The sequence below is a fragment of the Mustelus asterias genome, chromosome 25 (assembly GCF_964213995.1).
Source record: "Mustelus asterias chromosome 25, sMusAst1.hap1.1, whole genome shotgun sequence".
In the NCBI taxonomy this organism is placed as follows: Eukaryota; Metazoa; Chordata; class Chondrichthyes; order Carcharhiniformes; family Triakidae; genus Mustelus; species Mustelus asterias.
The window spans coordinates 26,184,001-26,209,852 of NC_135825.1; the positions used below are offsets into that span (position 1 = coordinate 26,184,001).

The 25,852-nt window shown below is 42.6% G+C and overlaps 1 protein-coding gene across 1 annotated transcript in view; it reads right to left on the minus strand.

The window, feature by feature from the left end:
* The window catches only part of kif21b (kinesin family member 21B), a 180,468-nt gene that overhangs the window by 41,171 nt on the left and 113,445 nt on the right, over positions 1-25,852 (minus strand). Inside the window, exons 17-25 of the mRNA XM_078197937.1 lie at positions 25,326-25,394; positions 24,345-24,574; positions 21,985-22,135; positions 16,067-16,258; positions 13,066-13,167; positions 8,609-8,771; positions 6,310-6,370; positions 4,485-4,542; positions 1,241-1,422 (exon numbers count right to left, since the gene is read on the minus strand). Coding sequence (XP_078054063.1) covers positions 1,241-1,422; positions 4,485-4,542; positions 6,310-6,370; positions 8,609-8,771; positions 13,066-13,167; positions 16,067-16,258; positions 21,985-22,135; positions 24,345-24,574; positions 25,326-25,394 — 1,208 coding nt within the window. The remainder of the gene's footprint in view (positions 1-1,240; positions 1,423-4,484; positions 4,543-6,309; positions 6,371-8,608; positions 8,772-13,065; positions 13,168-16,066; positions 16,259-21,984; positions 22,136-24,344; positions 24,575-25,325; positions 25,395-25,852) is intronic.

Below are 25,852 nucleotides of genomic sequence, written 5' to 3' on the forward strand. Positions count from 1 at the left end.
CGAAGTTTTATCACTAGGAAGCTCAGATTAAAAACATTAGATTTTTTTTAAATACAGCACAATGAAAGCAATTCTGGTATCTAGAAGATGTACTGCATCAACTCGCCAAGGCATCTCTGACAGCACTTTCCGGGCAGAAAACTCCTAGAACAACAAAGGAAGTCTTCATGTGGGAAACACCACCACCACCTGCAAGTTCCTCTCCAAGTCGCTCACCATCTTGACTGGGGACCTTTAAGGTTTCTGGGTTAAAATCGTTCTGCTCAAGGATGCTGCACTTTGTTCACAACCTGAACAAATTAATGGCAGCTGTTCAAATCAGAATGTGCCCGAGAGCAGATCAGGATTCTAGCTCCAAATTTCAATCACTGTGCAAGAACTCATTGCACAACTCTGCTGTGTCACTCTGTCGCCAACAGACAGCTCAAGGAGCACAGGACAATTGAATTTTATTGACACTTAAGAAAAGATGGACAAGTTATAAATGGATTTACACAGTGATTTTGGTGGACTTGACACTGAAGCGAGTCAGAAAACTGCATATGTTGGATCGTGCCAGACTCAGATCACATATACAATGTCAATTATATTGTTGTTACAGTGGTTAGCAACAACAGTCTATGACTGAAGTAGCAAAACTTGGAGTCAATGCCTTTAAAAAGAAATCATGAGTGCAATGGGATTCTGGTACCCTACACTTGGAAAAGGGTGGGATCCTATGGCAATCTTGAAATAGGTAGCAAAAATATTTTAGCATCAGAGTTACATATTTCTTTGAAAAAGGTTTGTGCTCGGCTCAGATTACCTAAATTTTGAGGTTTATGTGAACAACCGAGCCTACTGGCTTATTTCCATTTTCCATAACTTAAACAGTTGGCTGGTTGAAGTTTTCCCAAACTCACTAGTTTACAGGCTGTATCTGTTATCTTGCTATTTGGAATAAAACATGGCACACAACTGTCCACTGCAAGAATAAAGGTAAAGTCATCATAGTCTCAGATAACCATAGGCTGCTCTCCACTTTGAGGGAGAGAGCTGACAGGTGGTGATTTAACTTGAGGATCACCACATCTCAGGCGAGGGGTAAGCTTGAGAAGACGGGGCTTTCATGAATAACCTCAGCTAGTATGGGAATTGAACCTATGCTGTTGACATTGCTCTGTATCACTAACTAGCCGTCCAGCCAACTGAGTTAAACTGACCCCTAACTGCAGAAAAAATAAGTAATAGGTTGACTTACAAGGTATTTCCAGATCTGGGTTGGAAAGCAATGGGGTCTTTGTCCTTTGGAATTCGTAAGAGGACGTCAACTGGCTTGATGCCATTCTCTTTAATATCAGCTGATCTTATTAAACTTGGAGAGGACAAGTCTAGAGCGGAGCTATAACCTTCCCAGTACTGAAGCTCAGTCTTTTGCTCAGTCTATAAATTAAAAATCAAAATGATAATTTTGAAGAATCAAAAACAAACATGTTAGTTTAATAATTAAAAAAATTGTTGTGGTAGCAATACAGTTCTAATACTAGTACCAGGTCCTGTGCCAACCTCAATTAGTTTTAGTTTATTTTAGTTTAGTTTATTTCTTAGTGTCACAAGTAGGCTTACATTAACAGTGTAATGAAGTTACTGTGAAAATCCCTGAGTCACCACACTTCGGCGCCTGTTCGGGTACACTGAGGGAGAATTTAGCATGGCCAATGCACCTAACCAGACTGTGGGAGAAAACCGGAGCACCCAGAGGAAACCCACGGAGACACGGGGAGAACGTGCAGACTCTGCACAGACAGTGACCCAAGCCAGGCATTGAACCCAGGTCCCTAGCGCTGTGAGGCAGCAGTGCTAATCAATTAGGCAGAAAGCATTAGTGCAACATTTGAGAAAGACTTTGCAATCATTTCCACCTTGGAGCAATTCTTTTTTTTAAAACTTGAAGACAGTTTTAAAAAAATGTAAAAAGTGAGTTAACTAACCTTTCTTGTGATTAATTAGCAGCAATTTTATGTAAAATTCACATGTAATTGTAACGATTATCAGGTCAAGTAGGAGCAGATGTGGCATGCATACATTCTTTAAAAACATAAACCGTCATCACAATCAGAGTTCTCTAAATTGCAAGAACATGTTGAAGGTCTCTTTATTTTATGTCCATAATCACCACCAACTAAAATGAACTACTAAAATGTTAAACTTAAAATAGTGACACAGGGACAATCAACTACAAAAGGGCACGCTAAGTAATAATGTTGGTACAGTACTTTTCAATGATAATCAAAGTTGGGGTAAACTAAACACAGGGGAAAGGGAAATCTCTGCTGCAGAATGGAGTGCGACAGTGATTTAAAATCCTGCCAGGTGACTGGGAGTTAAAGTGACCTGGCCACTTCAGAATTTTCACAGTTGACAGGCAGGAATGCAGATGTTGATCACAGGGCTGCCTGAAATCACCATGATGTGGAGATGCCGGCGTTGGACTGGGGTAAACACAGTAAGAAGTTTAACAACACCAGGTTAAAGTCCAACAGGTTTATCTGGTAGCAAATGCCACTAGCTTTCGGAGCGCTGCCCCTTCGTCAGGTGGAGAGGAGAAATGCTCACAAAACAGGGCATATAAAGACACAAACTCAATTTACAGAATAATGATTGGAATGCAGTCTTTACAGATAATCAAGTCTTAAAGGTACAAACAATGTGAGTGGAGAGAGCATTAAGCACAGGTTAAAGAGATGTGTATTGTCTCCAGACAGGACAGCCAGTGAGATTCTGCAAGTCCAGGCAAGCTGTGGGGGTTACAGATAGTGTGACATGAACCTAAGATCCCGGTTGAGGCCGTCCTCATGTGTGCGAAACTTGGCTATCAGTTTCTGCTCAGCGACTCTGCGCTGTCGTGTGTCGTGAAGGCCGCCTTGGAGAATGCTTACGTGAAGATCAGAGGCCGAATGCCCGTGACCACTGAAGTGCTCCCCAACAGGAAGAGAACAGTCTTGCCTGGTGATTGTCGAGCGGTGTTCATTCATCCGTTGTTGTAGTGTCTGAATGGTTTCCCCAATGTACCATGTCTCGGGACATCCTTTCCTGCAGCGTATCAGGTAGACAACGTTGGCCGAGTTGCAAGAGTATGTACCGTGTACCTGGTGTATGGTGTTCTCACGTGAGATAATGGCATCTGCGTCGATGATCCGGCATGTCCTGCAGAGGTTGCTGTGTAACTACCCAGCCTTCAGGAGTACAGTGACCACGATACCACACAACCCTGCCACAGCAACCTCTGCAAGACGTGCCGGATCATCGACACGGATGCCATCATCTCACGTGAGAACACCATCCACCAGGTACACGGTACATACTCTTGCAACTCGGCCAACGTTGTCTACCTGATATGCTGCAGGAAAGGATGTCCCGAGGCATGGGGAAACCATTCAGACACTACGACAATGGATGAATGAACACCGCTCGACAATCACCAGGCAAGACTGTTCTCTTCCTGTTGGGGAACACTTCAGCGGTCACGGGCATTTGGCCTCCGATCTTCGCGTAAGCGTTCTCCAAGGCGGCCTTCACGACACACGATGGCGCAGAGTTGCTGAGCAGAAACTGATAGCCAAGTTCCACACACATGACGACAGCCTCAACCGGGATCTTGGGTTCATGTCACACTATCTGTAACCCCCACAGCTTGTCTGGACTTGCAGAATCTCACTGGCTGTCCTGTCTGGAGACAATACACATCTCTTTAACCTGTGCTTAATGCTCTCTCCACTCACATTGTTTGTACCTTTAAGACTTGATTATCTGTAAAGACTGCATTCCAATCATTATTCTGTAAATTGAGTTTCTGTCTTTATATGCCCTGTTTGTGAGCATTTCTCCACTCCACCTGATGAAGGGGCAGCGCTCCGAAAGCTAGTGGCATTTGCTACCAAATAAACCTGTTGGACTTTAACCTGGTGTTGTTAAACTTCTTACTGAAATCACCATGCCAGGGGTGATCTTCAGGTCTGCAAGGGCAATCCAGCCATGAGTCCCCCATCCCAGGAGAGAGTAGAGAGGTCAACCCCTTGCCCCTAGCCCAAGCCCACCCAACTCCCAGGACCCTTCCTCTGCAGCCTGGCAGCGGCAGAGAGGCAAACGGCCACTAGATCCACCTCCTCAACCCCCCTAGTGGCCCAAGGTGCCAGGCCAGGGTATTGACACTAGGATGCCAGGGAAAAAAGGACAGTGTGGGAGGGTCTGAGCAGGAAGGGGTGGTTCAGTGGGGGTTTGAGGGGGCTCAGTGGGGGTCTGAGTGAGGGGTCTGAGGGCGGAGTTCGGCCACCCTCATACCTATGTGGTGTGGGTAAATCCCACCTGACAGACACTTCAAATGCAAGCGGAAAGCACACCTGCATGGGCACTTAGCATGAGAACGGGAGAATTCCACCCAATACCTGCTGGCATTAAAAAGTGTATAAATGTAACACATCTCGATGATAAAATAACAGTCATACCTTTATTCTAAAATCTCCCTGGCTTAGGGAACGCTTTGAGTAAGAACTGGATGCTAAACTGGAAAGAGAAAACATAGATCTTATTGCAATAAATGTTTAAATATACAGATTCAACATCTCAGGAATGGGCAGGTAAATAGTGAACAAACTTTAAAACACAATCTATTATTTTCAACTTGAAAATCATAATTAATTAACATAAACATTTTATACTTTACCAGTGTATGCAATTGAAAAATATAACTGATTTTTCCAACGACGGATGATTCACAGTGAATTGTCACATGGCTGGCTTCCGACTTTATCTAGTGTAAACTTAAAAAAATCTGGCCAGAATTGTGCCAATGATTTCTGTCAGCTGATATCAGCTCACCGTAGGTTCTTTTAGCCCAAAAGGCAAGTGCCTTTTATTTTTAATACAAGTGCACTGAAAATATGTAACAGGCTTCCCTTGTGTAGGTGACAGATTAATGCCATTAATCTGGTAAAGATCAGATCAATTTCCAACTAGGTACATTGCAAGACAGCAGCATTAGCAATCAAGGAGAAACATCAGAGATGGATTTGCAGTGGGCTCGGTCTCTTTTGGAGCCCTAATAGTAACTTATTATTGGCACTCAGCAGAGGAATAACATATGATGCTCTTAGGAATACTTTATAGCCCATAGTATTCTTGATATTAAAATGTCTTCTAATTTACCAGTGACATTAAAATGTACTCAAATACTGGTTGAAAACAATGTAAACTATTTTGCAATCAAAACGCTTCTTGGGATGTTGGCAATATAAGCAATGAGCTTAACTGAAGCAATCATGTTCATTCAAATCCTTCATTATTTTACACAAATCAATTTTTACTTTCTTTTTTCCCTGTAGGAAACTCATGTTAGAAGTCAGCACATCAACATTTCAGAATAATTTATACATTAAATAAAATATTGCTGAATTTCTGAATGGAAACATTTTAAGCCTTTTTCCTTTTCCTCCCCTCCATGTTGGAAATATGGTTCCAAGGGCATGTGGTCACTTGTTCCACATTCAAATGACCATTCTTCATTTGTAAGGTTAGGTGGAGAGCATCAGCAAACCCTTTTGACTACAGTATTCGATCCTGGCCCCAACTGTGGGACGGCACAGTCGCACAGTGGTTAGCGCTGCTATCTCACAGTGCCAGGGACCCGGGTTCGATTCCTGGCTTGAGTCACTGTCTGTGTGGAGTTTGCACATTCTCCCTGTGTCTGCGTGGGTTTCCTCTGGGTGCCCTGGTTTCCTCCCACAGTCCAAAGGCGTGCAGGTTAGGTGCATTGGTCGTGCTAAATTCTCCCTCAGTGTACCCAAACAGGCGCCGGAGTGTGGCGACTAGGGGATTTTCACAGTAACTTCATTGTAGTATTAATGTAAGCCTACTTGTGACTAATAAATAACCTACTACTACCGAAATACATACCCAACCACGCACACATCCATCAAATTTGCTGGTTAGCAATAATAGCTGGGACCTTGGATCATTTCTGCACATCTTCCATCCCACAAGTGCTGAGGACAATTGCGATACCCATGCTGTTGCCATGGCTGAATTCTAACCTGGGATCTCCCTGACTTGTAGCTATTTGCTGTTTTAATCAATTCACCGGAAGGGCTGAATATACATTCTTAAGTTCGCTATTTGTACTGATATATTACTAATACTCCCAAAACAATATTATCCACCTGATTCTTTGGTGCAGTTAATCAGCGATAGCAATATAATATTAGGAGAGGACTTCAGTTAAACAATTTACCAATGAATAGTGAAATTTGTTATAAGCACTTATCAAAAGCTTACCTGCTATCTAGCCCTAAGCTACACTCGGATGTTTCATCGTCACTGCTGAGCTCTCCGTTTTCTGAAAGTCACAAAGGTTAGATTATAAAGAACAGCTGATTGTTCAATTTGACATTCTCATTCAGACTCTGTCCCATAATTCACCCGTGTAAACAATACTCTTGTATCATTAGTCCTGTGGGTCTTGTTACTTGGTGTTTATGAACCAAAGCAGAACAATGCAGAACCTCAGACCTTTTTTCTATTTGTAAAATGGGAATGCACTCAGAACTGAGATCAAGAAAGTTGTGTGTTCGAAAAGTGGAAAAAAGTCTTTCCTTTTTTAAATCTTTGAGGAACTATGACAGCCCTTTGATTTAACTCCCATTGATTTGTGTATACACGTCAGATTTTATTGGAATTTGCTGAGCACATGTACATACAGTGCCGCTTACGTGATTCATATCGTGCAAAATGATCAATTCCCTAATCTATCAATTTCAAATCAATGCCTCGTGCAAAACAAAATCTTTTGTTTACGATGCTAAACAGCGTATTGTTCACTTGTTACTGCAACACTTTGTTTAATTCAATCATGGATGTGAAGCCAGCAATTGTTGCCCATCCCTGACCTTTCTCGAGTAGGTGGTGGTGAGCCACCTTCTTGAACTGCTGCAGTCGATGGGCATGGCTTTCTGGTTCTGCCTGCCCCAAGACTGGAAATCCCCTCCCAAGGACAACGGACCTTTCAATGTTCTGTCAAATTTTCCATCCCGCCTGCGATGGTTCCTGCGACGGGCAGAACCGGAAGATGTACCCCCCTGTTTTGTAGGTATACCGAAGTGTTGTTAGGGAGGGGACGTGCTAGGACTTTGACCAAATGATAGTGAAGGAAATTATATTTCCAAGTCAGGATGGTGTGAGACTTGGAGAGGAATTTACACCAGGAAGTGTTCCTATGCAACTGCTGAGTTGTAGAGGTGTGTTTGGAAGGTGTGGTCAAATCAGCCTTGGCAAGTTGCTGCAGTGCTTCTTGTAAGAATTAGATACTGCAGCCACTCTGTGCTGATGGTGGAAGGAATGAATGTTCAATATGGTGAATGAGGTGCTGACAAAAGGGCTACTTTGCCTTGGATGATGTTGAGCTTTGAGTGTTGTTGGAACTGAACTTTTCCCGGCAAGAGCTTTCCAGCACACAGATAAAAGCAAAATACTGCGAATGCTGGAATCTGAAACAAAGGGTCATCTAGACTCGAAACGTTGGCTCTATTCTCTCACCACAGATGCTGTCAGACCTTCTGAGATTTTCCAGCATTTTCTGTTTTTGTACTCCATCACACTCCAGACTTGTGTCTTGGGGTCATTGGAGTTTTGGGGAGTCAGGGGGCAAGTCATTCATGACAGAATTCCCAGCCTCTGATCTGTTCTCTTGTTATTAATATGGACTGGTTCAGTTAAAATTCTGGTCAATGGTAATCCCCAAGATGTTAACAGTGTGGAAATTAGCATAGGTTGCCCATCAAACATCAAATGAGTGATGCTAAATTCTCTTCTGTTGGAGATGGTCATTGCTTGACACTTGCCTGACACAAATATTACTTGCCACCTATTAACCCAAGCCTGAATTTTGTCTGGGTTTTGCTACATATGGGCATGGGCAACTTCGTTATCTCAGCAGTTTTGAATGGAATTGAACATTCTGTGCAATCATCAGCAAACCTCTGACCTTATGATGAAGGGAAAGTCTTTGATGAAGCAGCTAAATATGGTTGAGCCACAGCACTACCCTGTGGATCTGCTGCAGTAACGTACTGGGAGATGATCGGTCTCCAACAACCCCAACCATCTTCCATTGTGCTAGGTATGACTCCAACCAGCAGAGAGTTTATTGTTGATTCCTGACTTCAGTTTTGCTAGGGCTCCTTGATGCTACACTTGGTCAAATGCTACATTAATGTCAAAGGCAGTCATTCTCACCACAGCTCTGGAATTCAGCCATTTTGTCCACGTTTGGACCAAGGCTGTAATGAGGTCAGGAGCTGAGTGGCCCTGGCAGAACCCAACCTGAGCACTGGTGCGCAGATTACTGCTGAGTAAGTGTCGCTTGAAACACTGTTCATGATACCTTCCACCATTTTGTTGATGACTGACAGTAGACTGATGGGACAGTAGTAATGGGCCAGATTGGATACGTCCTACATTTTGTGGACAGGATATACTCAGGCAACTTTCCACACTCTTGGACAGGTGAAGTGTTTTATCTGTATTGGAACAGCTTGGAGCAGCTAGTGTTGTGACCAGTCGAGCGAGCGCACATTACCTTGCGAGACACTTTGAAGTAATGTCTGGAGTTCAGGAATGGATTCAGCTTTTTCCCTTAACATGTTAATCAGCTGAGTTGGAACAGAATCCATCACGTCTATTTGCTTTAATCGACCTTCCAACAGCTTGATCTGGGCCTCTTTTTGAGCCACCTGCATGCCCTGCAATTGAAAACAATGGAAGAGTGCAAGACAATATTAAAAAATGCTTAACATTTTTCAGCAACTGAATTTATCCCAGATCATTTATGTGAGGCTTCAAGGGACTCATTAGGGTGACGCTCTGCTCTGCCATTCCATATCTGAAACTAATGCAGAGAACGGTTTCCTTCATTAGAGCTGCTGAACTGCTACACCAATATGAATGAAATTTCCAATTAGAATTTTAATCAAATCTCAGGAACGAGGGAGCCTCAGGTGACGTCATTTTATTGTGGTTTTTTACTTGTCCATGTTATTAATTAAATAATCCAAATATATTTAAAGACTGATCTGCCTTGAAAATTAGCACGCAATGTCACCTAGCAACCCATGATGTCCTTTATCCCTAGCCATAAGATATAGGAGCAGAATTAGGCCACTCGGCCCATCAAGTCCGCTCCACCATTCAATCATGGTTGCTTTTTTTTTTATCATCCCCATTCTCCTGCCTTTTCCCCATAACCCCTGATCCCCTTATCTATCTCTGTCTTAAAGACACTCAATGACCTGGCCTCCACAGCCTTCTGCAGCAAAGAGTTCCACAGATTCACCACTCTCTGGCTGAAGAAATTCCTCCTCATCTCTGTTTTAAAGGATTGTCCTTTCAGCCTGAGGTTGTGCCCTCTGGTTCTAGTTTTTCCTACTCGTGGAAACATCCTCTCCACGTCCACTCTATCCAGGCCTCGCAGTATCCTGTAAGTTTCAATAAGATCCCCCCTCATCCTTCTAAACTCCCACAGACCCAGAGTCCTCAACCATTCCTCATACGACAAGCTCTTCATTTCAGGGATCATTCTTGTGAACCTCCTCTGGACCCTTTCCAAGGCCAGAACATCCTTCCTTAGATACGGGGCCCAAAACTGCTCACAATACTCCAAAGCAACTCGTGATGTCCTTTATCTAGCTGATTACCCAATAAGATGTTCCTGGCATCCAAGCAATGATCATCCTTGACAAATCAAGGGAATGGTGCCCTTAATTTTCTACCTCTAACCAGAAAGAGGGGACATCAGGCATTGGAGGCCCAAAAATTCCTAACCAGTCCTCCCAGCATTGCTCCATGCCGGGAGTGCCTAATCAGGTTATCAGCCAATAGAGGAATTGCTTGCAATACAAAGTCTTTCTTCCTGTCTTCAAATTGTATACATGTTATTAAACATTCACTAAATATTAAGAGGAAATATGACTTTGTAATGCTGACATTCTACCTTGGGGAATGAATACTCCAAACAGAGTTCATAATAATCAGCAGCCAAGGCTACATTTTATTTATTTTTCAGAAACATGTTGTCCTCTTTTTCCCCTCCATTCATCAATTCTTTATTTTCACCTCTTACAAACATCAATTTGAGAACAGTCGCACAAATATCAAATAACTTTCAATGTCTCAGTCATCTGTCTATTAGTTCCAAATGCTCCATTCAATGAAATCAGTGTGAATCATAGAACCATCGAAAAGTTACACAGGAGAATGCCATTCAACCCATCTTGTTCATGCCAGCCCAAAGACATTCAGATGTCCTTTCTAATCCCACCTTCCAACACCCAGCCCATACCCCTGTTACTTACAGCATTTCAGGTGCAGATCCAGGTACTTGTTAAAAGTGTTCAGGGTCTCTGCATCCACCACCAACTCAGGCAGCAAATTTCAGACACCCACCACCCTTTGCATAAACTTTTTCCTCATGCCCCCTCTGCACCTGCTGCCATTGATCTTATATCAATGTCCACTGGTTCTAGAATTCTCCACCAAGGAAACAATTTTATCCTGTCTACTCTATCTCTTCCCCTCATGCTCTAAAGGCAAGTTTAAACTTAAACTTTGGGGCCATAAGGAACTTGTCTAGGCCCCACAATGAACGTCTGCATCTCAGTTATACTGGGCTCTGCCCCCTCCCCACCAGTGAGGCCCCATCAAACTTCCGCATCCCATGACTTAGCCCACTTCCAATGGGCAGTCTCAATTTTTTCCTGTTGTGACCAACTAACTGCCTGTTTTGAGTGGGCAGATGGCTGGCAGAATGTATGTGAGGCCTTGTCATTAATATGGGCCAGATCTTCTGTATACTCCAGGGCAGGTGGGCCATGCGTCCCAGTTGCTTCCCCTTTGAGTGTTAAAATTTCTCTTTACAAGTCAGTCAGAAGGATACTTCAGCCCCTGGACATCATGTATAAGCCCAGTTCTGCCTTATCCTAATATATACTCATCCAGCTAGGGTTTAGTAGAAATTGATCAGAAGTATAAGTTAGGGTCAATGTGGCACTACAGGCAATTTTAGTACTACGGCCATCATTTAGATCAGCTAAGTCACCACAAAGACTAAACCTGGGACCTTCTTGATCTACACTGCTCAGGCTACTGAGCTAATGGAGGAGCCACCTTGTGAGGACATTTATTAATATATTTGCGTCACAATTAGGCTTACACTAACACTGCAATGAAGTTACCGTGAAAATCCCCTAGTCGCCACACTCCAGTGCCTGTTCGGGTACGCTGAGGGAGAATTTAGCATGGCCATGCACCTAACCTGCACGCCTTTCAGACTGTGGGAAGAAACCAGAGCATCCGGAGGAAACCCACACAGACATGAGGAGAGCATGCAGACTCCGCACAGGCAGTAACTCAAGATGGGAATTGAACCCGGCTCCCTGGCGCTGTGAGACAGCAGTGGTAACTACTGTGCCGCCGATATATTCATTTATGAAATATTGATATGCATCCGGCATAAGGTATGTCAGCTCTTTATGGGATCTCAAACATACCGTACAAACGAGTAAATGCTGAAAAGCACAGGTTCATCCCAAATGCATCTTGGAATAAATAATACACTTGGTGTGGCTTCATCATAAAACAAAACAAATATGTACTTTGCAGTTCATCACATGTCACTGTATGGAAAATAAAGGCATCAGAACTGCTTCAGACCACTACCATTGGCATGAACCAGCTGAAATAACCATCTGTTCAGGGATAAAGGGGGAGGTGGCTAGACGGGTGGAGAGCTGGCTTGGTCACAGAAAACAGAGGGTGGTAGTGGAAGGGTCTTTTTCCGGCTGGATGCCTGTGACTAGTGGTGTTCCGCAGGGCTCTGTATTGGGACCTCTGCTGTTTGTGATTTATATAAACGATCTGGAAGGTGTAACTGGGGTGATCAGTAAGTTTGCGGACGACACGAAAATGGCTGGACTTGCAGATAGTGAGGAACATTGTCAGAGGCTACAGAAGGATATAGATAGGCTGGAAATTTGGGCAAAGAAATGGCAGATGGAGTTCAATCCTGATAAATGTGAAGTGATGTATTTTGGTAGAACTAACGTAGGGGGGAGCAATACGATAAATGGCAGAACCATAAAGGGTGTAGATACGCAGAGGGATCTGGGTGTGCAAGTCCACAGATCCTTGAAGGTGACGTCACAGGTGGAGAAGGTAGTGAATAAGGCATATGGCATGCTTGCCTTTATAGGACGGGGCATAGAGTATAAAAGTTGGGGTCTGATGTTGCAGATGTATAGAACGTTGGTTCGGCCGCATTTGGAATACTGCGCCCAGTTCTGGTCGCCACACTACCAGAAGGACGTGGAGGCTTTAGAGAGAGTGCAGAGGAGGTTTACCAGGATGTTGCCTGGTATGGAAGGGCTTAGTTATGAGGAGAGATTGGGTAAACTGGGGTTGTTCTCACTGGAAAGACGGAGGATGAGGGGTGACTTAATAGAGGTGTATAAAATTATGAAAGGCATAGATAGGGGGAATGGTGGGAAGCTTTTTCCCAGGTCGGTGGTGACGTTCACGAGGAGTCATAGGTTCAAGGTGAGGGGGGGAGGTTTAACACGGATATCAGAAGGACGTATTTTACACAGAGGGTGGTGGGGGCTTGGAATGCGTTGCCGGGCAAGGTGGTGGAGGCGGACACACTGGGAACGTTTAAGACTTATCTAGATAGCCACATGAACGGAGTGGGAATGGAGGGATACAAAAGAATGGTCTAGTTTGGACCAGGGAGCAGCGCGGGCTTGGAGGGCCGAAGGGCCTGTTCCTGTGCTGTATTGTTCTTTGTTCTCTTTGTTCTTTGATAACATTGGCTCATATCATGGAAATGCATCAGATCAAGGAGTGAAGGAGTGACAGGAGAGACTGAAACTAGGTGGCTACAATACAAATTATTTTATTTTCTGACTGCTTTACACCCCTTAGAAGACAGTTAATCAGTGGTACTTTTCTACAGATAGAAAAATAAGTTATAGATGAACCTCTCACCTTATCGATAGACATTTTAAGAAAGTGATCCAGCAGATGGCGTGCTTCAGCCAAGGAACACGAACTAATGACAACAGATGTGTCTGTTGAATTAATTTCATCCTGCAAAAAAAGAGAGAGAATTCAATACAAAACAAATGGCCACTGATGAGGACACCGAGGAGCCAATGTATGCAAGGATCTTTAATTCTGCAACAGTAATGCTCTCCATTCAAAGCAGGCTAGCAATTAGATAGTATAATTGCTGGTCACCAGAATGGCCATTTCACTGCAGAATGCCCACAACAAATCAGGACAACAAGATCTGGGACCTTTGCACTTACATCAATTTTGTTTCAGCCTCCCATCCGTTCACTCTGCCTACACTTCCCGTTGGCTCGGCAAAGCAGCCAGCATAATTAAGGACCCCATGCACCCCGGACATACACTTTTCCATCTTCTTCCACCGGGAAAAAGATACAAAAGTCTGAGATCATGTACCAACTGACTCAAGAACAGCTTCTTCCCTGCTGCCATCAGACTTTTGAATGGACCTACCTTACATTAAGTTGACCTTTCTCCACACCCTAGCTATTCATTGAGTATTTGTAGAGTGGCAAATTCCACAAGTTAACTTTAGTGAAAATTTTGGGCAACCTCACAATCTGAAATTCCTTACAACACAATAATGACAAAACTTCAAAATTACATTGTTGGCTGTGAAACACTCTGGGGCACCCTGAGGTTGCAGAAGATGCCCTACGCCAGTAAGTACAAGTCTTGTTTATTTTCTTTTAGTTATCACCACTTTCCTTAAAATAGATCGCATTAAAAGTCAGTGAATTCTACACTGTTGATTGGGTTGTTACAATTTCCAACACCCAGTTTAAAAGTAAAGGGATTTGTTGTTAATCGCTAGATAGTGCTCGAACACATTTGTTACCTTTCAAAAAACACAAAGTGAAGATGTTGATGCTACTGATGCGCATGCTACTGATTTTAATGGATTTTGCTACTCTTAGCAACTGTTTTTAAAAGGAAGCTGAAAGGAGTAGAGTCTGATTAAATGTGGGAAAGTGTCACCATTTGAATAGCCTGTACTGAATTAAAATGTCATGCCTTTGTTTTGTAAACCACGTGAAACTTAGCTTGGCTCGATCCACTATTGCTTTGGTTATTAAATCAAATTATCTATAAAATCTTGCACTTACAGCTTCACCTTTTCAGTATTTTATGGTTAAGTAGGAAGGAGTGGGTGGTGGGTTGGAGGGGGGGGGGGGGGGTGCGGAAAATGAACCCAGTACTTGTAGGTTCCTAATGGCCTATTGATTTTCATAAGGTCTGCTTGCTTAGCACAGATGTGGAAATGCCGGCGTTGGACTGGGGTAAACTCAGTAAGAAGTCTCACAACACCAGGTTAAAGTCCAGCAGGTTTATCTGCACTCTTGGTATAAACCTGCTTTTTCTTGTCAGCTTGCTAGACCTTCCTTTTTCACTTAGCCAACTTCTCATGTTTCCATTTCAGTCCTGCCATTCCCCCATCACCTCACTTAATCACATTTTCCCAGAGAAGTAGTCCAAGAATCACTTGCAATGTCTTCTCTGCCTAAACACACACTACTACCTCTGGTGTCCACCCAAGGATCTATCCATGCCCCCCTCCTATTTCCGATCTTTATAATGCCGCTTGGTGACATCATCCGAAGGCACAATGTTCATTTTTACATGTACATTGATGACACCCGGCTATCCCTCACCACCACCCCGCTGACTCGTCCATTATTGCTAAATTATCAGATTGCTTATCTGATAAGCAAAAATTTAGATATAACAATTAGATATTGGGAAGACTGAAGCCATTGTTTTCAGTTGCCATTCCAAACTCCATTCCCTAGCTATTGGCTCCATCCCTCACCCTAGCAACAGTCTGAAACTAAGCCAGTCTGTTCACAACCTTAATCCCCAGATGAGCTTTGGACCTCACATTCACAATATTAGTAAGACTGCCCACTTCCACTTCTGTAACATCACTCAATTCTGTCTCCGTCTCAGCTCCCGTCTGCGTCTGAAATCCATGCCTCCTTTCCGCTAGCTTTGAATATTCCAAAGCATTCCAGGCTGGTCTCCCACATGCTACCCTCTGCAAACATGAAAACATCTGCTGCCCGTGGACAAGTCCCCATCTCCTATCACCCCTAAGCTTACTGACTGACATTAGCTCCCAGTCCAGCAGCTTGTTTTTAAAATTCTGATCCATTTTTGAAATCCCTCCATCGCCTTCCCCCTCTCTACTTGTCTAATCTCCTCCAACCCACAACCCTCCAAGATGTCTTTGCTCCACTAATTTTGGTTTCTGCTGCAATCCAAATTTATAATTGCTCCACCATTGGTGGCTGCTTTGCCAATGGACCCCAAATTTGAAATTCCTTCCCCACACCTCTCCACTTCTCCAACTGACCTTCTTGCTTCAAGATATTTCTTAAAACATATCCCTTTGACCAAGCTTTTGGTCATCTGACCAAGTATCTCCTTACGTGGCTCAGTTTCACAATGCAACTGCGAAGCATCTTAGAATGTTTCAATGTGTTAAAGATGCTATAAGTCATCTAATTTCTGTATTTATGTTTCATCCCCCAATTGTGATTGATGTTAAAATCACCTTAACCACTAAATTATCTTGTGCTTCTTTTTCTTAAAAATAACTTTGCAGATCGTTTCATATCTACCTCTCTCAGATTTGTGTTTCTCTTTTTTTGCCTCCCTTCCTTCTGCTCCCTTTATAATGGCTGTTTGTCTTTACAACTTTTAGTTCTGACGAGGTTAACTCCTGAAATATCAACATGCTTGCTCTCTGCATAGATGCTGATTGACTGCTGAGTGTTTTCAGAACTCTTTTTGCTGCTTTACATTTTCAGTTATTCTCCTTTTTATTTGTACACATCTTCAATGCAGGTACCTGTTTCAGATGCTAAACCGAGTGTTATATGCCCTACCCCACTCCACAACATCTTAGTCCGAATACCTTAGTCTCCTCGATCTGCATTATGGTAGCTTGGCATTCAAAAATACTGTCATTAATGTAGTCGATATTCGCCTTTAAGGCTTCAAGTTCCTCATTTATTTCCTGGATGGACTTATCTTCTGGATTTTCCTTTAGAATCCGTTCCCTTTTCCCAAGTAGCATTTCCTGCAGGCCAATTAATTCCTCTCGTTTCTGCAAAATAATTTCAGACTTTAATACTTTGATTTGAATTCTATGGCACTTGATAAAGGTGAAGCAAAAGAATTTTCCCATTATTTTCTGCCATTACAAAATTAATTTCTATTGACTAATTTTCATGAATAAAATCTGAATACTTTTTGAACATCAATAGTATAATATGTTGTAATGCCACATCTCAAAACAGTCAAATGTCAATTTCTTGGTACTCAAATTCAACAGATATTCTCATAAAAAAGCTTTAACCAATGGTTTAGCAGTTTCCACAATAATTATGCATGTAGATCGGAGGCTTTCACTTCTAATGTTTTTAATGTATTAATTTGGTTTATTTACTCCAGTGGGTGGGAAAGGAAAAAAAAACATTCCTTCAAAACTTATCATCGCTTTGGTGAGAGAACACATGTGGAAACTGAGGTTTCCTGTCTCCCGTAAGTACTCCATTAGCAGTCTCAGTTTGCCATTAATGTTCCAGTTTGGAATGGATAATTGTTCTCTGAAACCTAATTTATCTACTGGGCTAAGTCAAACTAGTATGAGATTACCATATATGTCATTTGCCTTGTTCATATGTCACAATTCCTTCCCTTTCTTGTGTAAAATAAAGTCAAAGTTGCTGACATGTCTGTGATTCAGTATGTCATGTTCCTAATTTCATCAAGATCTTAACTTTCCCCATGTAGTCCCCAGTGTTTGCATTGCCAGACATGCACTGGGGATTTTGGGCAGTTGAAGCTGATTTTGTTCAAGCTAATTTGAGTTTGTACTCAACCATTTACATTTGGTAGATAGTGACAATTCATAAACTACATTCCCCAACGATACAGCTGAAAATGAGGCAGCGGCTCCATTAGCTGATTCTCATTAAACTCAACTTGCTGCATTTTAAGCAACTCGACCTTTGAAAGCTACTCACTTCAAACAACATTAACATGTGTTTTTATTTTACCTGCGTGCCTAACTGCACAAAAGTTAACACTTTTGGGGCAATACGATTATAGTTAGACCTCCTGTTTAATTGCAATGACATTTTGCAGCCCAAGTTGCTGATAGTGTGCGAGCGGGTAATGTTGCAGTAACTGGGCACCTGGGACACGAATAAACAGGGCAAGCCACTGTGCAATTCCTTAACCAATCAGATCGAAGGACTGTAAAATTAACAGCGCAAGGACTGAGAAGTAGGTGTCAGTTCAATTGGATAAACTCAACATCAAATTACTGGAAAGGAAAATTGAAAAAATATTTTAATTTAAAATGTTGACATTTTTAAAACCTCCAATGAAAACTGAAACCTGAAGATATGAGACTCCATACTTTAACAGATAATTTTCAGTGCCGGTCACAGTTACCATTTTGTCTGCAATATCTCTGACACCTAATCCAGGCTTAATTAAATGTGCACGGACTTTAAATGGTTCCAAGGCAGACAGCATCACTTTAATCCAACCCTACTCTTTTGTGGCAAGTTTAAGTTTGTAGTGTGTCGGATCAAGCCCAAGATGGTGTGCAATGCCTTATCTTGTCAGCTTGGATCTTGTCTCTCTTGTGGAGACCTTGAATTGGATTGAATTGGAATTTGGGTTTTGGAACCAACAAGGAATAGATTTGGGTCAGCCCGGTCCACTCTGAGCATTAACTTTGTAACTTTAAGAATGGAGATAAGCAAATTTTAAAATGGCCTTTTGACTAAGAATGTGCCTTTGCAAAGCAGGTCTGGTAAGAGATGCAGTGGTACTTGTCGAGGATCATCCTGAGCAGCTCCGTGACACAGGACTCTGTGCTCTATGGCCTGTTCCCAGGGACGCACATCGAGACAAACATCAGCTGCTGCTGGAGGATCATCAACTTGGTGAAAGATGCTCTTTGATCTGCCCAAAACTTGTTGAGCTTCCAGTGCAAAGAATTGTCCTCGACCGAGTGTTGCAAACTGGCACATTCCAAGGTCCAGGACTGTGTGTTGAGGGATGCACTAAAGCTTGGGACAGCCATCATCAGGGCACAATATGGAAAGTCCATTGTGTAAGGCCTTTCAACCAATGTACACTGAGATTTACGTTTTTAAGTTTATTTATTGGTGTCCCAAGTAGGCTTACATTACCACTACAATAAAGTTACTGTGAAAATCCCCTAGCCGCCACACACCGGTGCCTGTTCGTGTACACTGAGGAAGAATTTAGCAGAGCCAATGCACCTAACCAGCACCAGCACGTCTTTTGGACTGTGGGAGCACGCAGAGAAAACCCACGCAGACACGGGGAGGACATGCAGACTCTGCACAGTCAGTGACCCAAGCCGGGAATCGAATCCGCATCCCTGGCGCTGAGGCAGCGGTGCTAACCACTGTGCCACCCTGTCCGCCACTGGGTAAAACCCCTCAGACCGTGTGTTTAATTCTAACTGTAATTTTATTGAAGCACCACAGAGTGCAACATGGCAATGTATATCATTTGTAAAGAAATTTACTCTGCATTGAAAATATTGAAAGATACGTAATGTTCTCATTACTGAACTGAAGCACTTCAGAATGAACCTTGATCTCGAGAGAAAATCATTGCACTTTACTGCTATAATAATTTGAAATATTTTGGAACATGTCTTTAGATTTTATGTGAATAAAGAATATTTTTGCATATTAAAAAATAGGCCTTTATCAGATCAAGCCCTAGATCAGGTGCAAAACCTTTTCTTGTCAGCTTGGATCCTGGATGTCTCTCATGTGAGGACCATGAATTGAATTCTATTTAAATTTGGTTTTTGGAGCAAGCCAGGAGATGCACTCGGGTCTGCCCTGTTCACTCTGAGCATTGGCTTTGTAACTTTAAGAATTGAGCAATTTTTTTTAAAAAATAGGCCTTTTGGTTAAAATCAAGCATCAGATGAAGCCAAAAGTAATATCAGCTCTTTGTATGTCTCTCTTATGGGAATTATGAATTGGATTTTGAATTGGTTTTTGGAGCAAACAAGGAGATGGATTAAGGGCTTGACTGTCCACTCTGCACATTGGCTTTGTAGCTTTAATATGGAGTAAAAGTTCAAAATAATTTACAATGCCAAAAGCAACTTCAGGCTATTGTATTTCAATGGTGAGCTAGACAGCGAGATGCCATATTCACAAAGTTACAACTCAAAGAGCAACTTGTGGATTTCTGAGTGGTCAAGAACACAAGAGCTTTTTTTATTTTGATAATATCACTGTCATATTTCTTATATACTGGAAGACAGGCTGTTGGGGTGGGTTGTTGGTCTGATAATTGGAGTGAGACAAGCTGAATGTAAGAGGCTAAAACCAACAGCAACAAGTTGGTTTTGACACGTCAATGAACCAACAGGAACTTCAATCAGAATTTTACATAAAGCAATAACTGAAATAGTTTTCAATTAAATTGTTTTAGTTCAAAGGGGGATATTTACAGGTTATGAAAGATGCAAGTAAATAAGGTAAAGATAGAGTAAGCTTATTTTTTTAAAAGCTTAAGTGCTCAAATAAATAAAAAACTTAATCAATTCTAGGAAGAATGCATTTCTGAAGAGATTGGTTGAGATAATATAGAGATCAAAGGAAACAAACATGCTGACGGAAATACTGAAGAAGCATGTGCATGTATAAGGGGAGGGTGGGGGTTGGGGAACTAGCTGTTTAGATCTCCCAGATGATAGCAAGACAGCGATTCAGAATCCCAAAAACAGTGCGAACAAGGCCAAACCTGGAGAATGAGTTGCTGTCAGTCTCAGACGCCACCCGAAGAGAAACGAGGCACTTTGTGGTAAAACTTATTGGAATTCAACACAATTTAGTTGGTAAACAGAAAAGGGAAAAGTTGCCACAATTCTCCCATCCCGCTGTACTAGTTTTTAGTGGAACAGGCCCGGGAGATTCTCACATTAGCCAATTCACAGAGTTTGTGTATGCGGTCCGGCATCTCTTAGCGCCAGATTTCCGGTGGCATGCCGGAAATTGGCAGGGAGGCACAGAAATCATTTACATATTCAATTGAATTTCATTTAAATGCAATTAGCGGGCCCGGGACTGAAATCTCCAGGCCTGTTAGATCTCCCCACCCAGCCAGAGTGTTTCACCCCAGCGGGGATTACAGTAGCTCCCCACTTTCGTGGAACTAGCCTCCCGACCCCGCTGGAGTGAAGGAGGGGCAATTGGGGCCCACAAGAGGGTCGGGTGGTGGGGGAATGCCCCCTGGGCACTGGCACCCTGGCAGTGCCAGCTGGGCCCCTAGGCACTGCCCAAAGGGGCATCTTGGCACTGCCCACCAGGCTTGGGGCAGTGCCTGGTGAGGTGATTAGTGGAGGTGGGTTGGGGGGGTCCCACTGCCACTCTGCAGACAGGATCGGTGGGGGAAGGAGAGAGGCCAGCGATCGGGGCAGGCTGGGGAGATGTAGGGGAGGAATCAGCCTGCTAGTAGAGATCAGGGCTGTGGGGAGGGGAGGGCTGGTACTGCGGGGGAGAGGGGGTTCAACGTCAGCACTTGGGTGGGGGGGGGGGGGGGGGGGGGGCGGGGGGGTTGGAGATCGGGGTGGGCCGGGAGGGGGGGTGGGGGCAGTGTTTTGCAGCTGTCCTGGGAATGATTGGGGGGGCTAGCGATCGGGCCATGGGGGGACTCGGGAGCCGGCAATGCTTGGATCGCGGGGCTGACCAGCGATTGAGCGACCAACAAGTAGTTGGGGACATAATTTCCTGATTTCAGAACATCTCCTCATACTATAAAAATGGCAAAAAATATTTCGGCAGCTATTTCATGTTTCCCTTTTGGGATTTGGGCAACTTGGCATTTATCATCAGCTGTGCCATAAAAATGTGTATGTAATGTCCTAACAAGTTAGGGGTTATGAGTTTTAAATAAAAACAAAGGCTGTGGTTTGCACACAGATTTAAACTAGCAACAACAGATTTAATCTCGGAGGTCTTGCCTGCACAGAGTACAAACTGAAACTAAAAGCAGAAGCCTCTGAAACCCCACTGGCATCTCCATCAAATCACATGATTAGCTCTTAAAGCAGCCATGCAATCATTTAAATATATAGCAGTGTGACTGTGCATCTGCCCGAGCCTAAATTTGCTTTAGCATCTGTGGACAAGTCACAACAGACACATTATTGTGAGCAATTTTGGGCCCCGTATCTAGGGAAGGATGTGCTGGCCTTGGAGAGGGTCCAGAGGAGGTTCACAAGAATGATCCCAGAAATGAAAAGCTTGACGTACGAGGGGTGTTTGAGGACTCTGGGTCTGTACTTGATGAAGTTCAGAAGGATGAGAGGGAATCTCGTTGAAACTTACAGAACGCTGAAAGGTCTGGATAGAGTGGACAAGTGGAAGATGTTTCCATTAGTAGGAGAGATTTGGATCTGAGGACACAGCCTCAGAACAGAGCGATGACCTTTTAGAACTGAGATGAGGAGGAATTTCTTCAGCCAGAGGGCGGTGAATCTATGGAATTTATTGCCACAGCAGGCTATGGAGACCAAGTCATTGAGAATATTTAAGACAGAGATAGATAGGTTCTTGGCTGGTAAGGGGATCAAAGGTTATGGGGAAAAGGCGGGAGAATGGGGTTGGCAAACCTATCAGCCATGGTTGAATGGCAGAGCAGACTCGATGGGCCAAATGGCCTAATTCTGCTCTTATATCTTATGATCTTATGGAAATCAGTGCTGCAACAGCCTTGAAAGTTACTCAGCATTTTTGTGTAATATCTTAATGTGAATACCCCAAGCAGGCGATTCATATCTGCTTCCAAGTTGGAAATAGTCATCCTCTGCATCACAATGTCAGTTATTCTACACTCCAGAGCTTGCCATTTTAGCCGGGCTGTCTTTGAGAAGCCCTCGCCAACTCCTTTTTTCTGGTACTTGACCTTTCTGCAGAATAAAAACAAATGGTCAATAAATTCAATAAAGAAAACCCTCAATACAAAGAGTAAAAAGACTTACTGTGGCATAAATGTCTGGGATAGAGGGAACATTCAATAGTGTCACTTATTTTAGTGAAATGCATGTTATCATATTGCAAATCACAATTGACTCAACCAGTGTGCCATCAATGTACATATAACTTCATGCAATGTGATCAATTAGCAATCAAATTAATGTAGTCGCAATAAATCCTCCTCCCTCCAAGGACATTTTCCCCCCCTTCATGTACATTCCCTTGATCCAGTCTGTGCCAGATGGTATCTACCACAAATGCTTAGGCCAATAAAAAGTTGTGTGTTAGTCATGCATTAATTCCATGTATTAAATGTCCTGGAGCAAAACTAGGGAAGGAAATAAATGGTCCAAAAAAAAATGTAAAAATAATCCCAGTGCTCAATGAAATTTATCTCAGAACTACTAAAAGGAGAAAATTAAAATTGAAAGGGAGGACACATGAGGGGATGTCCAATTTATACCATCTGACACAAGTAAATTGTTTAGCATGAACAGATTAAGCCAATTCACCGTGCATTCTATTGAGTTATTTAAACAATTACGAGTGCATAGCTTTTTCAACAGTCTCTACCAAATCAAGTTAACTATCTATCATGAAAAGTGACAGTTCATTATTATAAAACTTCTCCAAACAGAATTCAATATATGGAATTCAAGCCATGCTGCACTCAACTGTAAAGTTGATGTGAATATTTAGCTCTCTGATGCTATATGAAGCCAGTAAAATGAATTAAAAACATTGTTTATGGGACGTGGGTATCACTGGCTAGGTCAGCATTTATTGTCTATCCCTAATTGCCCTGAAAAGGCCGGTGATGAGTTGCCTTCTTGAACCACTGCTGCAGTGCTGATAGGTAGGGAGTTCCAGGGTTTTGACCCAGCGACAGTCAAGGAATGGCAATATATTTCCAAGTCAGCATGGTGAGTGACTTGGAGAGCAACTTCCAGGTGTTGGTGTTCCCATGTGTCTGCTGCCCTTGTCCTTCTAGATGATAGCGGTCATGGGTTTAGAAGGTGCTGCCTAAGGAGTCTTCGTGAGTTCCTGCAGTGCATCTTCTAGATGGTACACACAGCTGCCACTGTGCGTTGATGGTGGGGGGAGTGAACATTTGTGGAAGGGGTGCCAATCAAGTGGGTTGCTTTGTCCTGGATGGTGTCGAGCTTCTTGAGTGCTGTTGGAGCTGTACTCATTCAGGCAAGTGGACAATATTACATCATGCTCCGGATTGTGCCTTGTAGATAGTGGGCAGGCTTTGGAGAAATCGCAAAGTGAATTACTCACCACAAGATTCCTAGCCTCTTACTCGTCGAGAGGCAATGGTCACATTCTCTTTTGCATCAGATGGTTATTGCCTGGCACTTGTGTAGCACAAATGTTACTTGCCATTTGTCAGCCAAGTCTGGATGTTGTCCAGGTCTTGCTGCATTTGGACATGGACTGCTTCAGTAAATGAGTCGTCAGCAAATGGTGCAGAACATTGTGCTATCATCCACAAACATCCCCACTTCTGGCCTCATGATGCAGGGAAGATTATTGATGAAGCAGCTGAAGATAGTTAGGCCAAGGACACTGTCCTGAGGAACTCCTGCAGTGATGTCCCAGGACAGAGTTGATTGACCTGCAATAACCACAACTATCTTCCTTTGTGCTAGGTATTACTGAATCAGTGGAGTTTACCAATGATTCCCACTGACTCCAGTTTTGCCAGGGTTCCTTGAAGCCACACTTGGTTAAATGATGCCTTGATGTTAAGGGCAGTTACACTCACCTCTAGCATTCAGCTCTTTTGCCCCTGTTTGAGCCAAGGCTCCAATGAGGTCAGGAACTGATTGACCCTGAAGTATTCAAACTATTCACCTTTACCAATGGACGAAATTTTTTTTAAAACGTGTTTTACATTTCAATGTTGTTCATCTTCCAATGTTGTCCTTTACCACCAAACTTTTAAATAAGTCATATGCACAGAAGTAGTGAGAGGTAAAGCATAATCCCAAATCACTATTGTCAGATGCTTTTCCTGTCCTCTTGTTGTGGGATGCTGGTTTTGTTGCATCTCATAATATTTCTTACATTAACTAATTCGCGTCATTGTTGATTTACTTTTCACCTTTTAAGTTTTGTTACTGATTACATAATTACCTCGCTGCCCTTGTTCCATTCACTGCAGAAACTGTCTCATTCCAGGCTGCATTTAACTTCCGATTCCACTGTTTCACAATGTTAGATACGGATTTCGAGGCAGATTCTGGTTCTGAAGATGTGGTACTGGCAGAAAGCTCCGTTCCAGAGTCCAGAACATTCTGTTTCCGGCTTACACGACCAGCGACTCGGTTGGACATTGGTTTGGCTAGCCTTCGGAGAGCACTAACCTAAGCAGGAAAACAGAATAATGACACAAATATTAAGTAAGATGCAATGAATCTTTTATAAGAAGAATCTCTTTCTTTATTGATGTTTCCTAATTGAAGTACTTTACTTTGAAAGGCACGCTGTTTCAATCATCAATACCCATCAATCTGGATGCCTCACAATTTAAATTGTGTCTGATCAGTCTGCTTCCTTCCATAGCTAAATTAGGTAAAAGTCCAACAGGTTTTTTTTTTAAATCATGAGCTTTCGGAGCACTGCTCCTTTAACAGGTGAAGCACTCTGAAAGCTTGTGATTCCAAATAAACCTGTTGGACTTAAACCTGGTGTTGTGAGACTTCTTACTGTGCCCACCCCAGTCCAACGCTGGCACATCCACATCATAGTTAAGCTAGGTCGCCTGTCTGATATAATCGTACAAATACTTGGTATATTTGTGTCAAATACCTTTGCCCACTATTATACTCGAGTTATTAACCTATTTGAATTATAAATGGATTATAAATAACTATTTTTATTAGCTTTTTAAAGCCTATGAGGATCCAACACCATAGAAATGCTTCTAACTTTCCATAATATCATATAAATGAAAAAAACTACGAAGCTAACAAGGTTAACAGTTTAAGAAATGGAACAGTATACACAGGCTTCTGCTTCATAGTGTTATAAAGCAACCAAAACATCTATTCTAAGACGCATTACACTCGCATTGATTCAGCTGGTTATTTGCTATCTGGAATCGTGAATTCACACCTCTTGCGTTTTTCTGCGTAGGACGATTTCTTGTTGCCGTTTTTGAGACTCCAGAGACCTAATTTGGAACTGAAATAAAAAAAAGACAGAACCACTCAGATTCAGAAACCTTTAGAACTAACTGAGTAAACAGCCAACTTTGCTGGAAATTGTCTGAAAGGTAAATTGAGGTACAGTAGGAGGTAACTGTATCCACTCACCTTCCACTCCAACTTTAATCTAAATCCAGACAATTGGAATGACACTAAAGTGAGCCACAGTTCTCATTTCGTAGAACAGCAATTGTGATATATTAATAAAACTGTAATTTTAACAGTTTTCTATTTATCTGAAAATTCCTGGCAGGTCAAATATTTTTCAAGAAGGAAATTGCTACCAGAATTTCTATCAATGGTTTTCATGACTTCAGTTACGTGCCACTCAATCCAAAGAACTGCTTTTCCACTGTTCCTTAAGAAAAATATTTTGTAGCCACTTAGGTAGGAAAAAGCAGTGTTGAGGATGGATAATTTTCCTCGTTATGTACC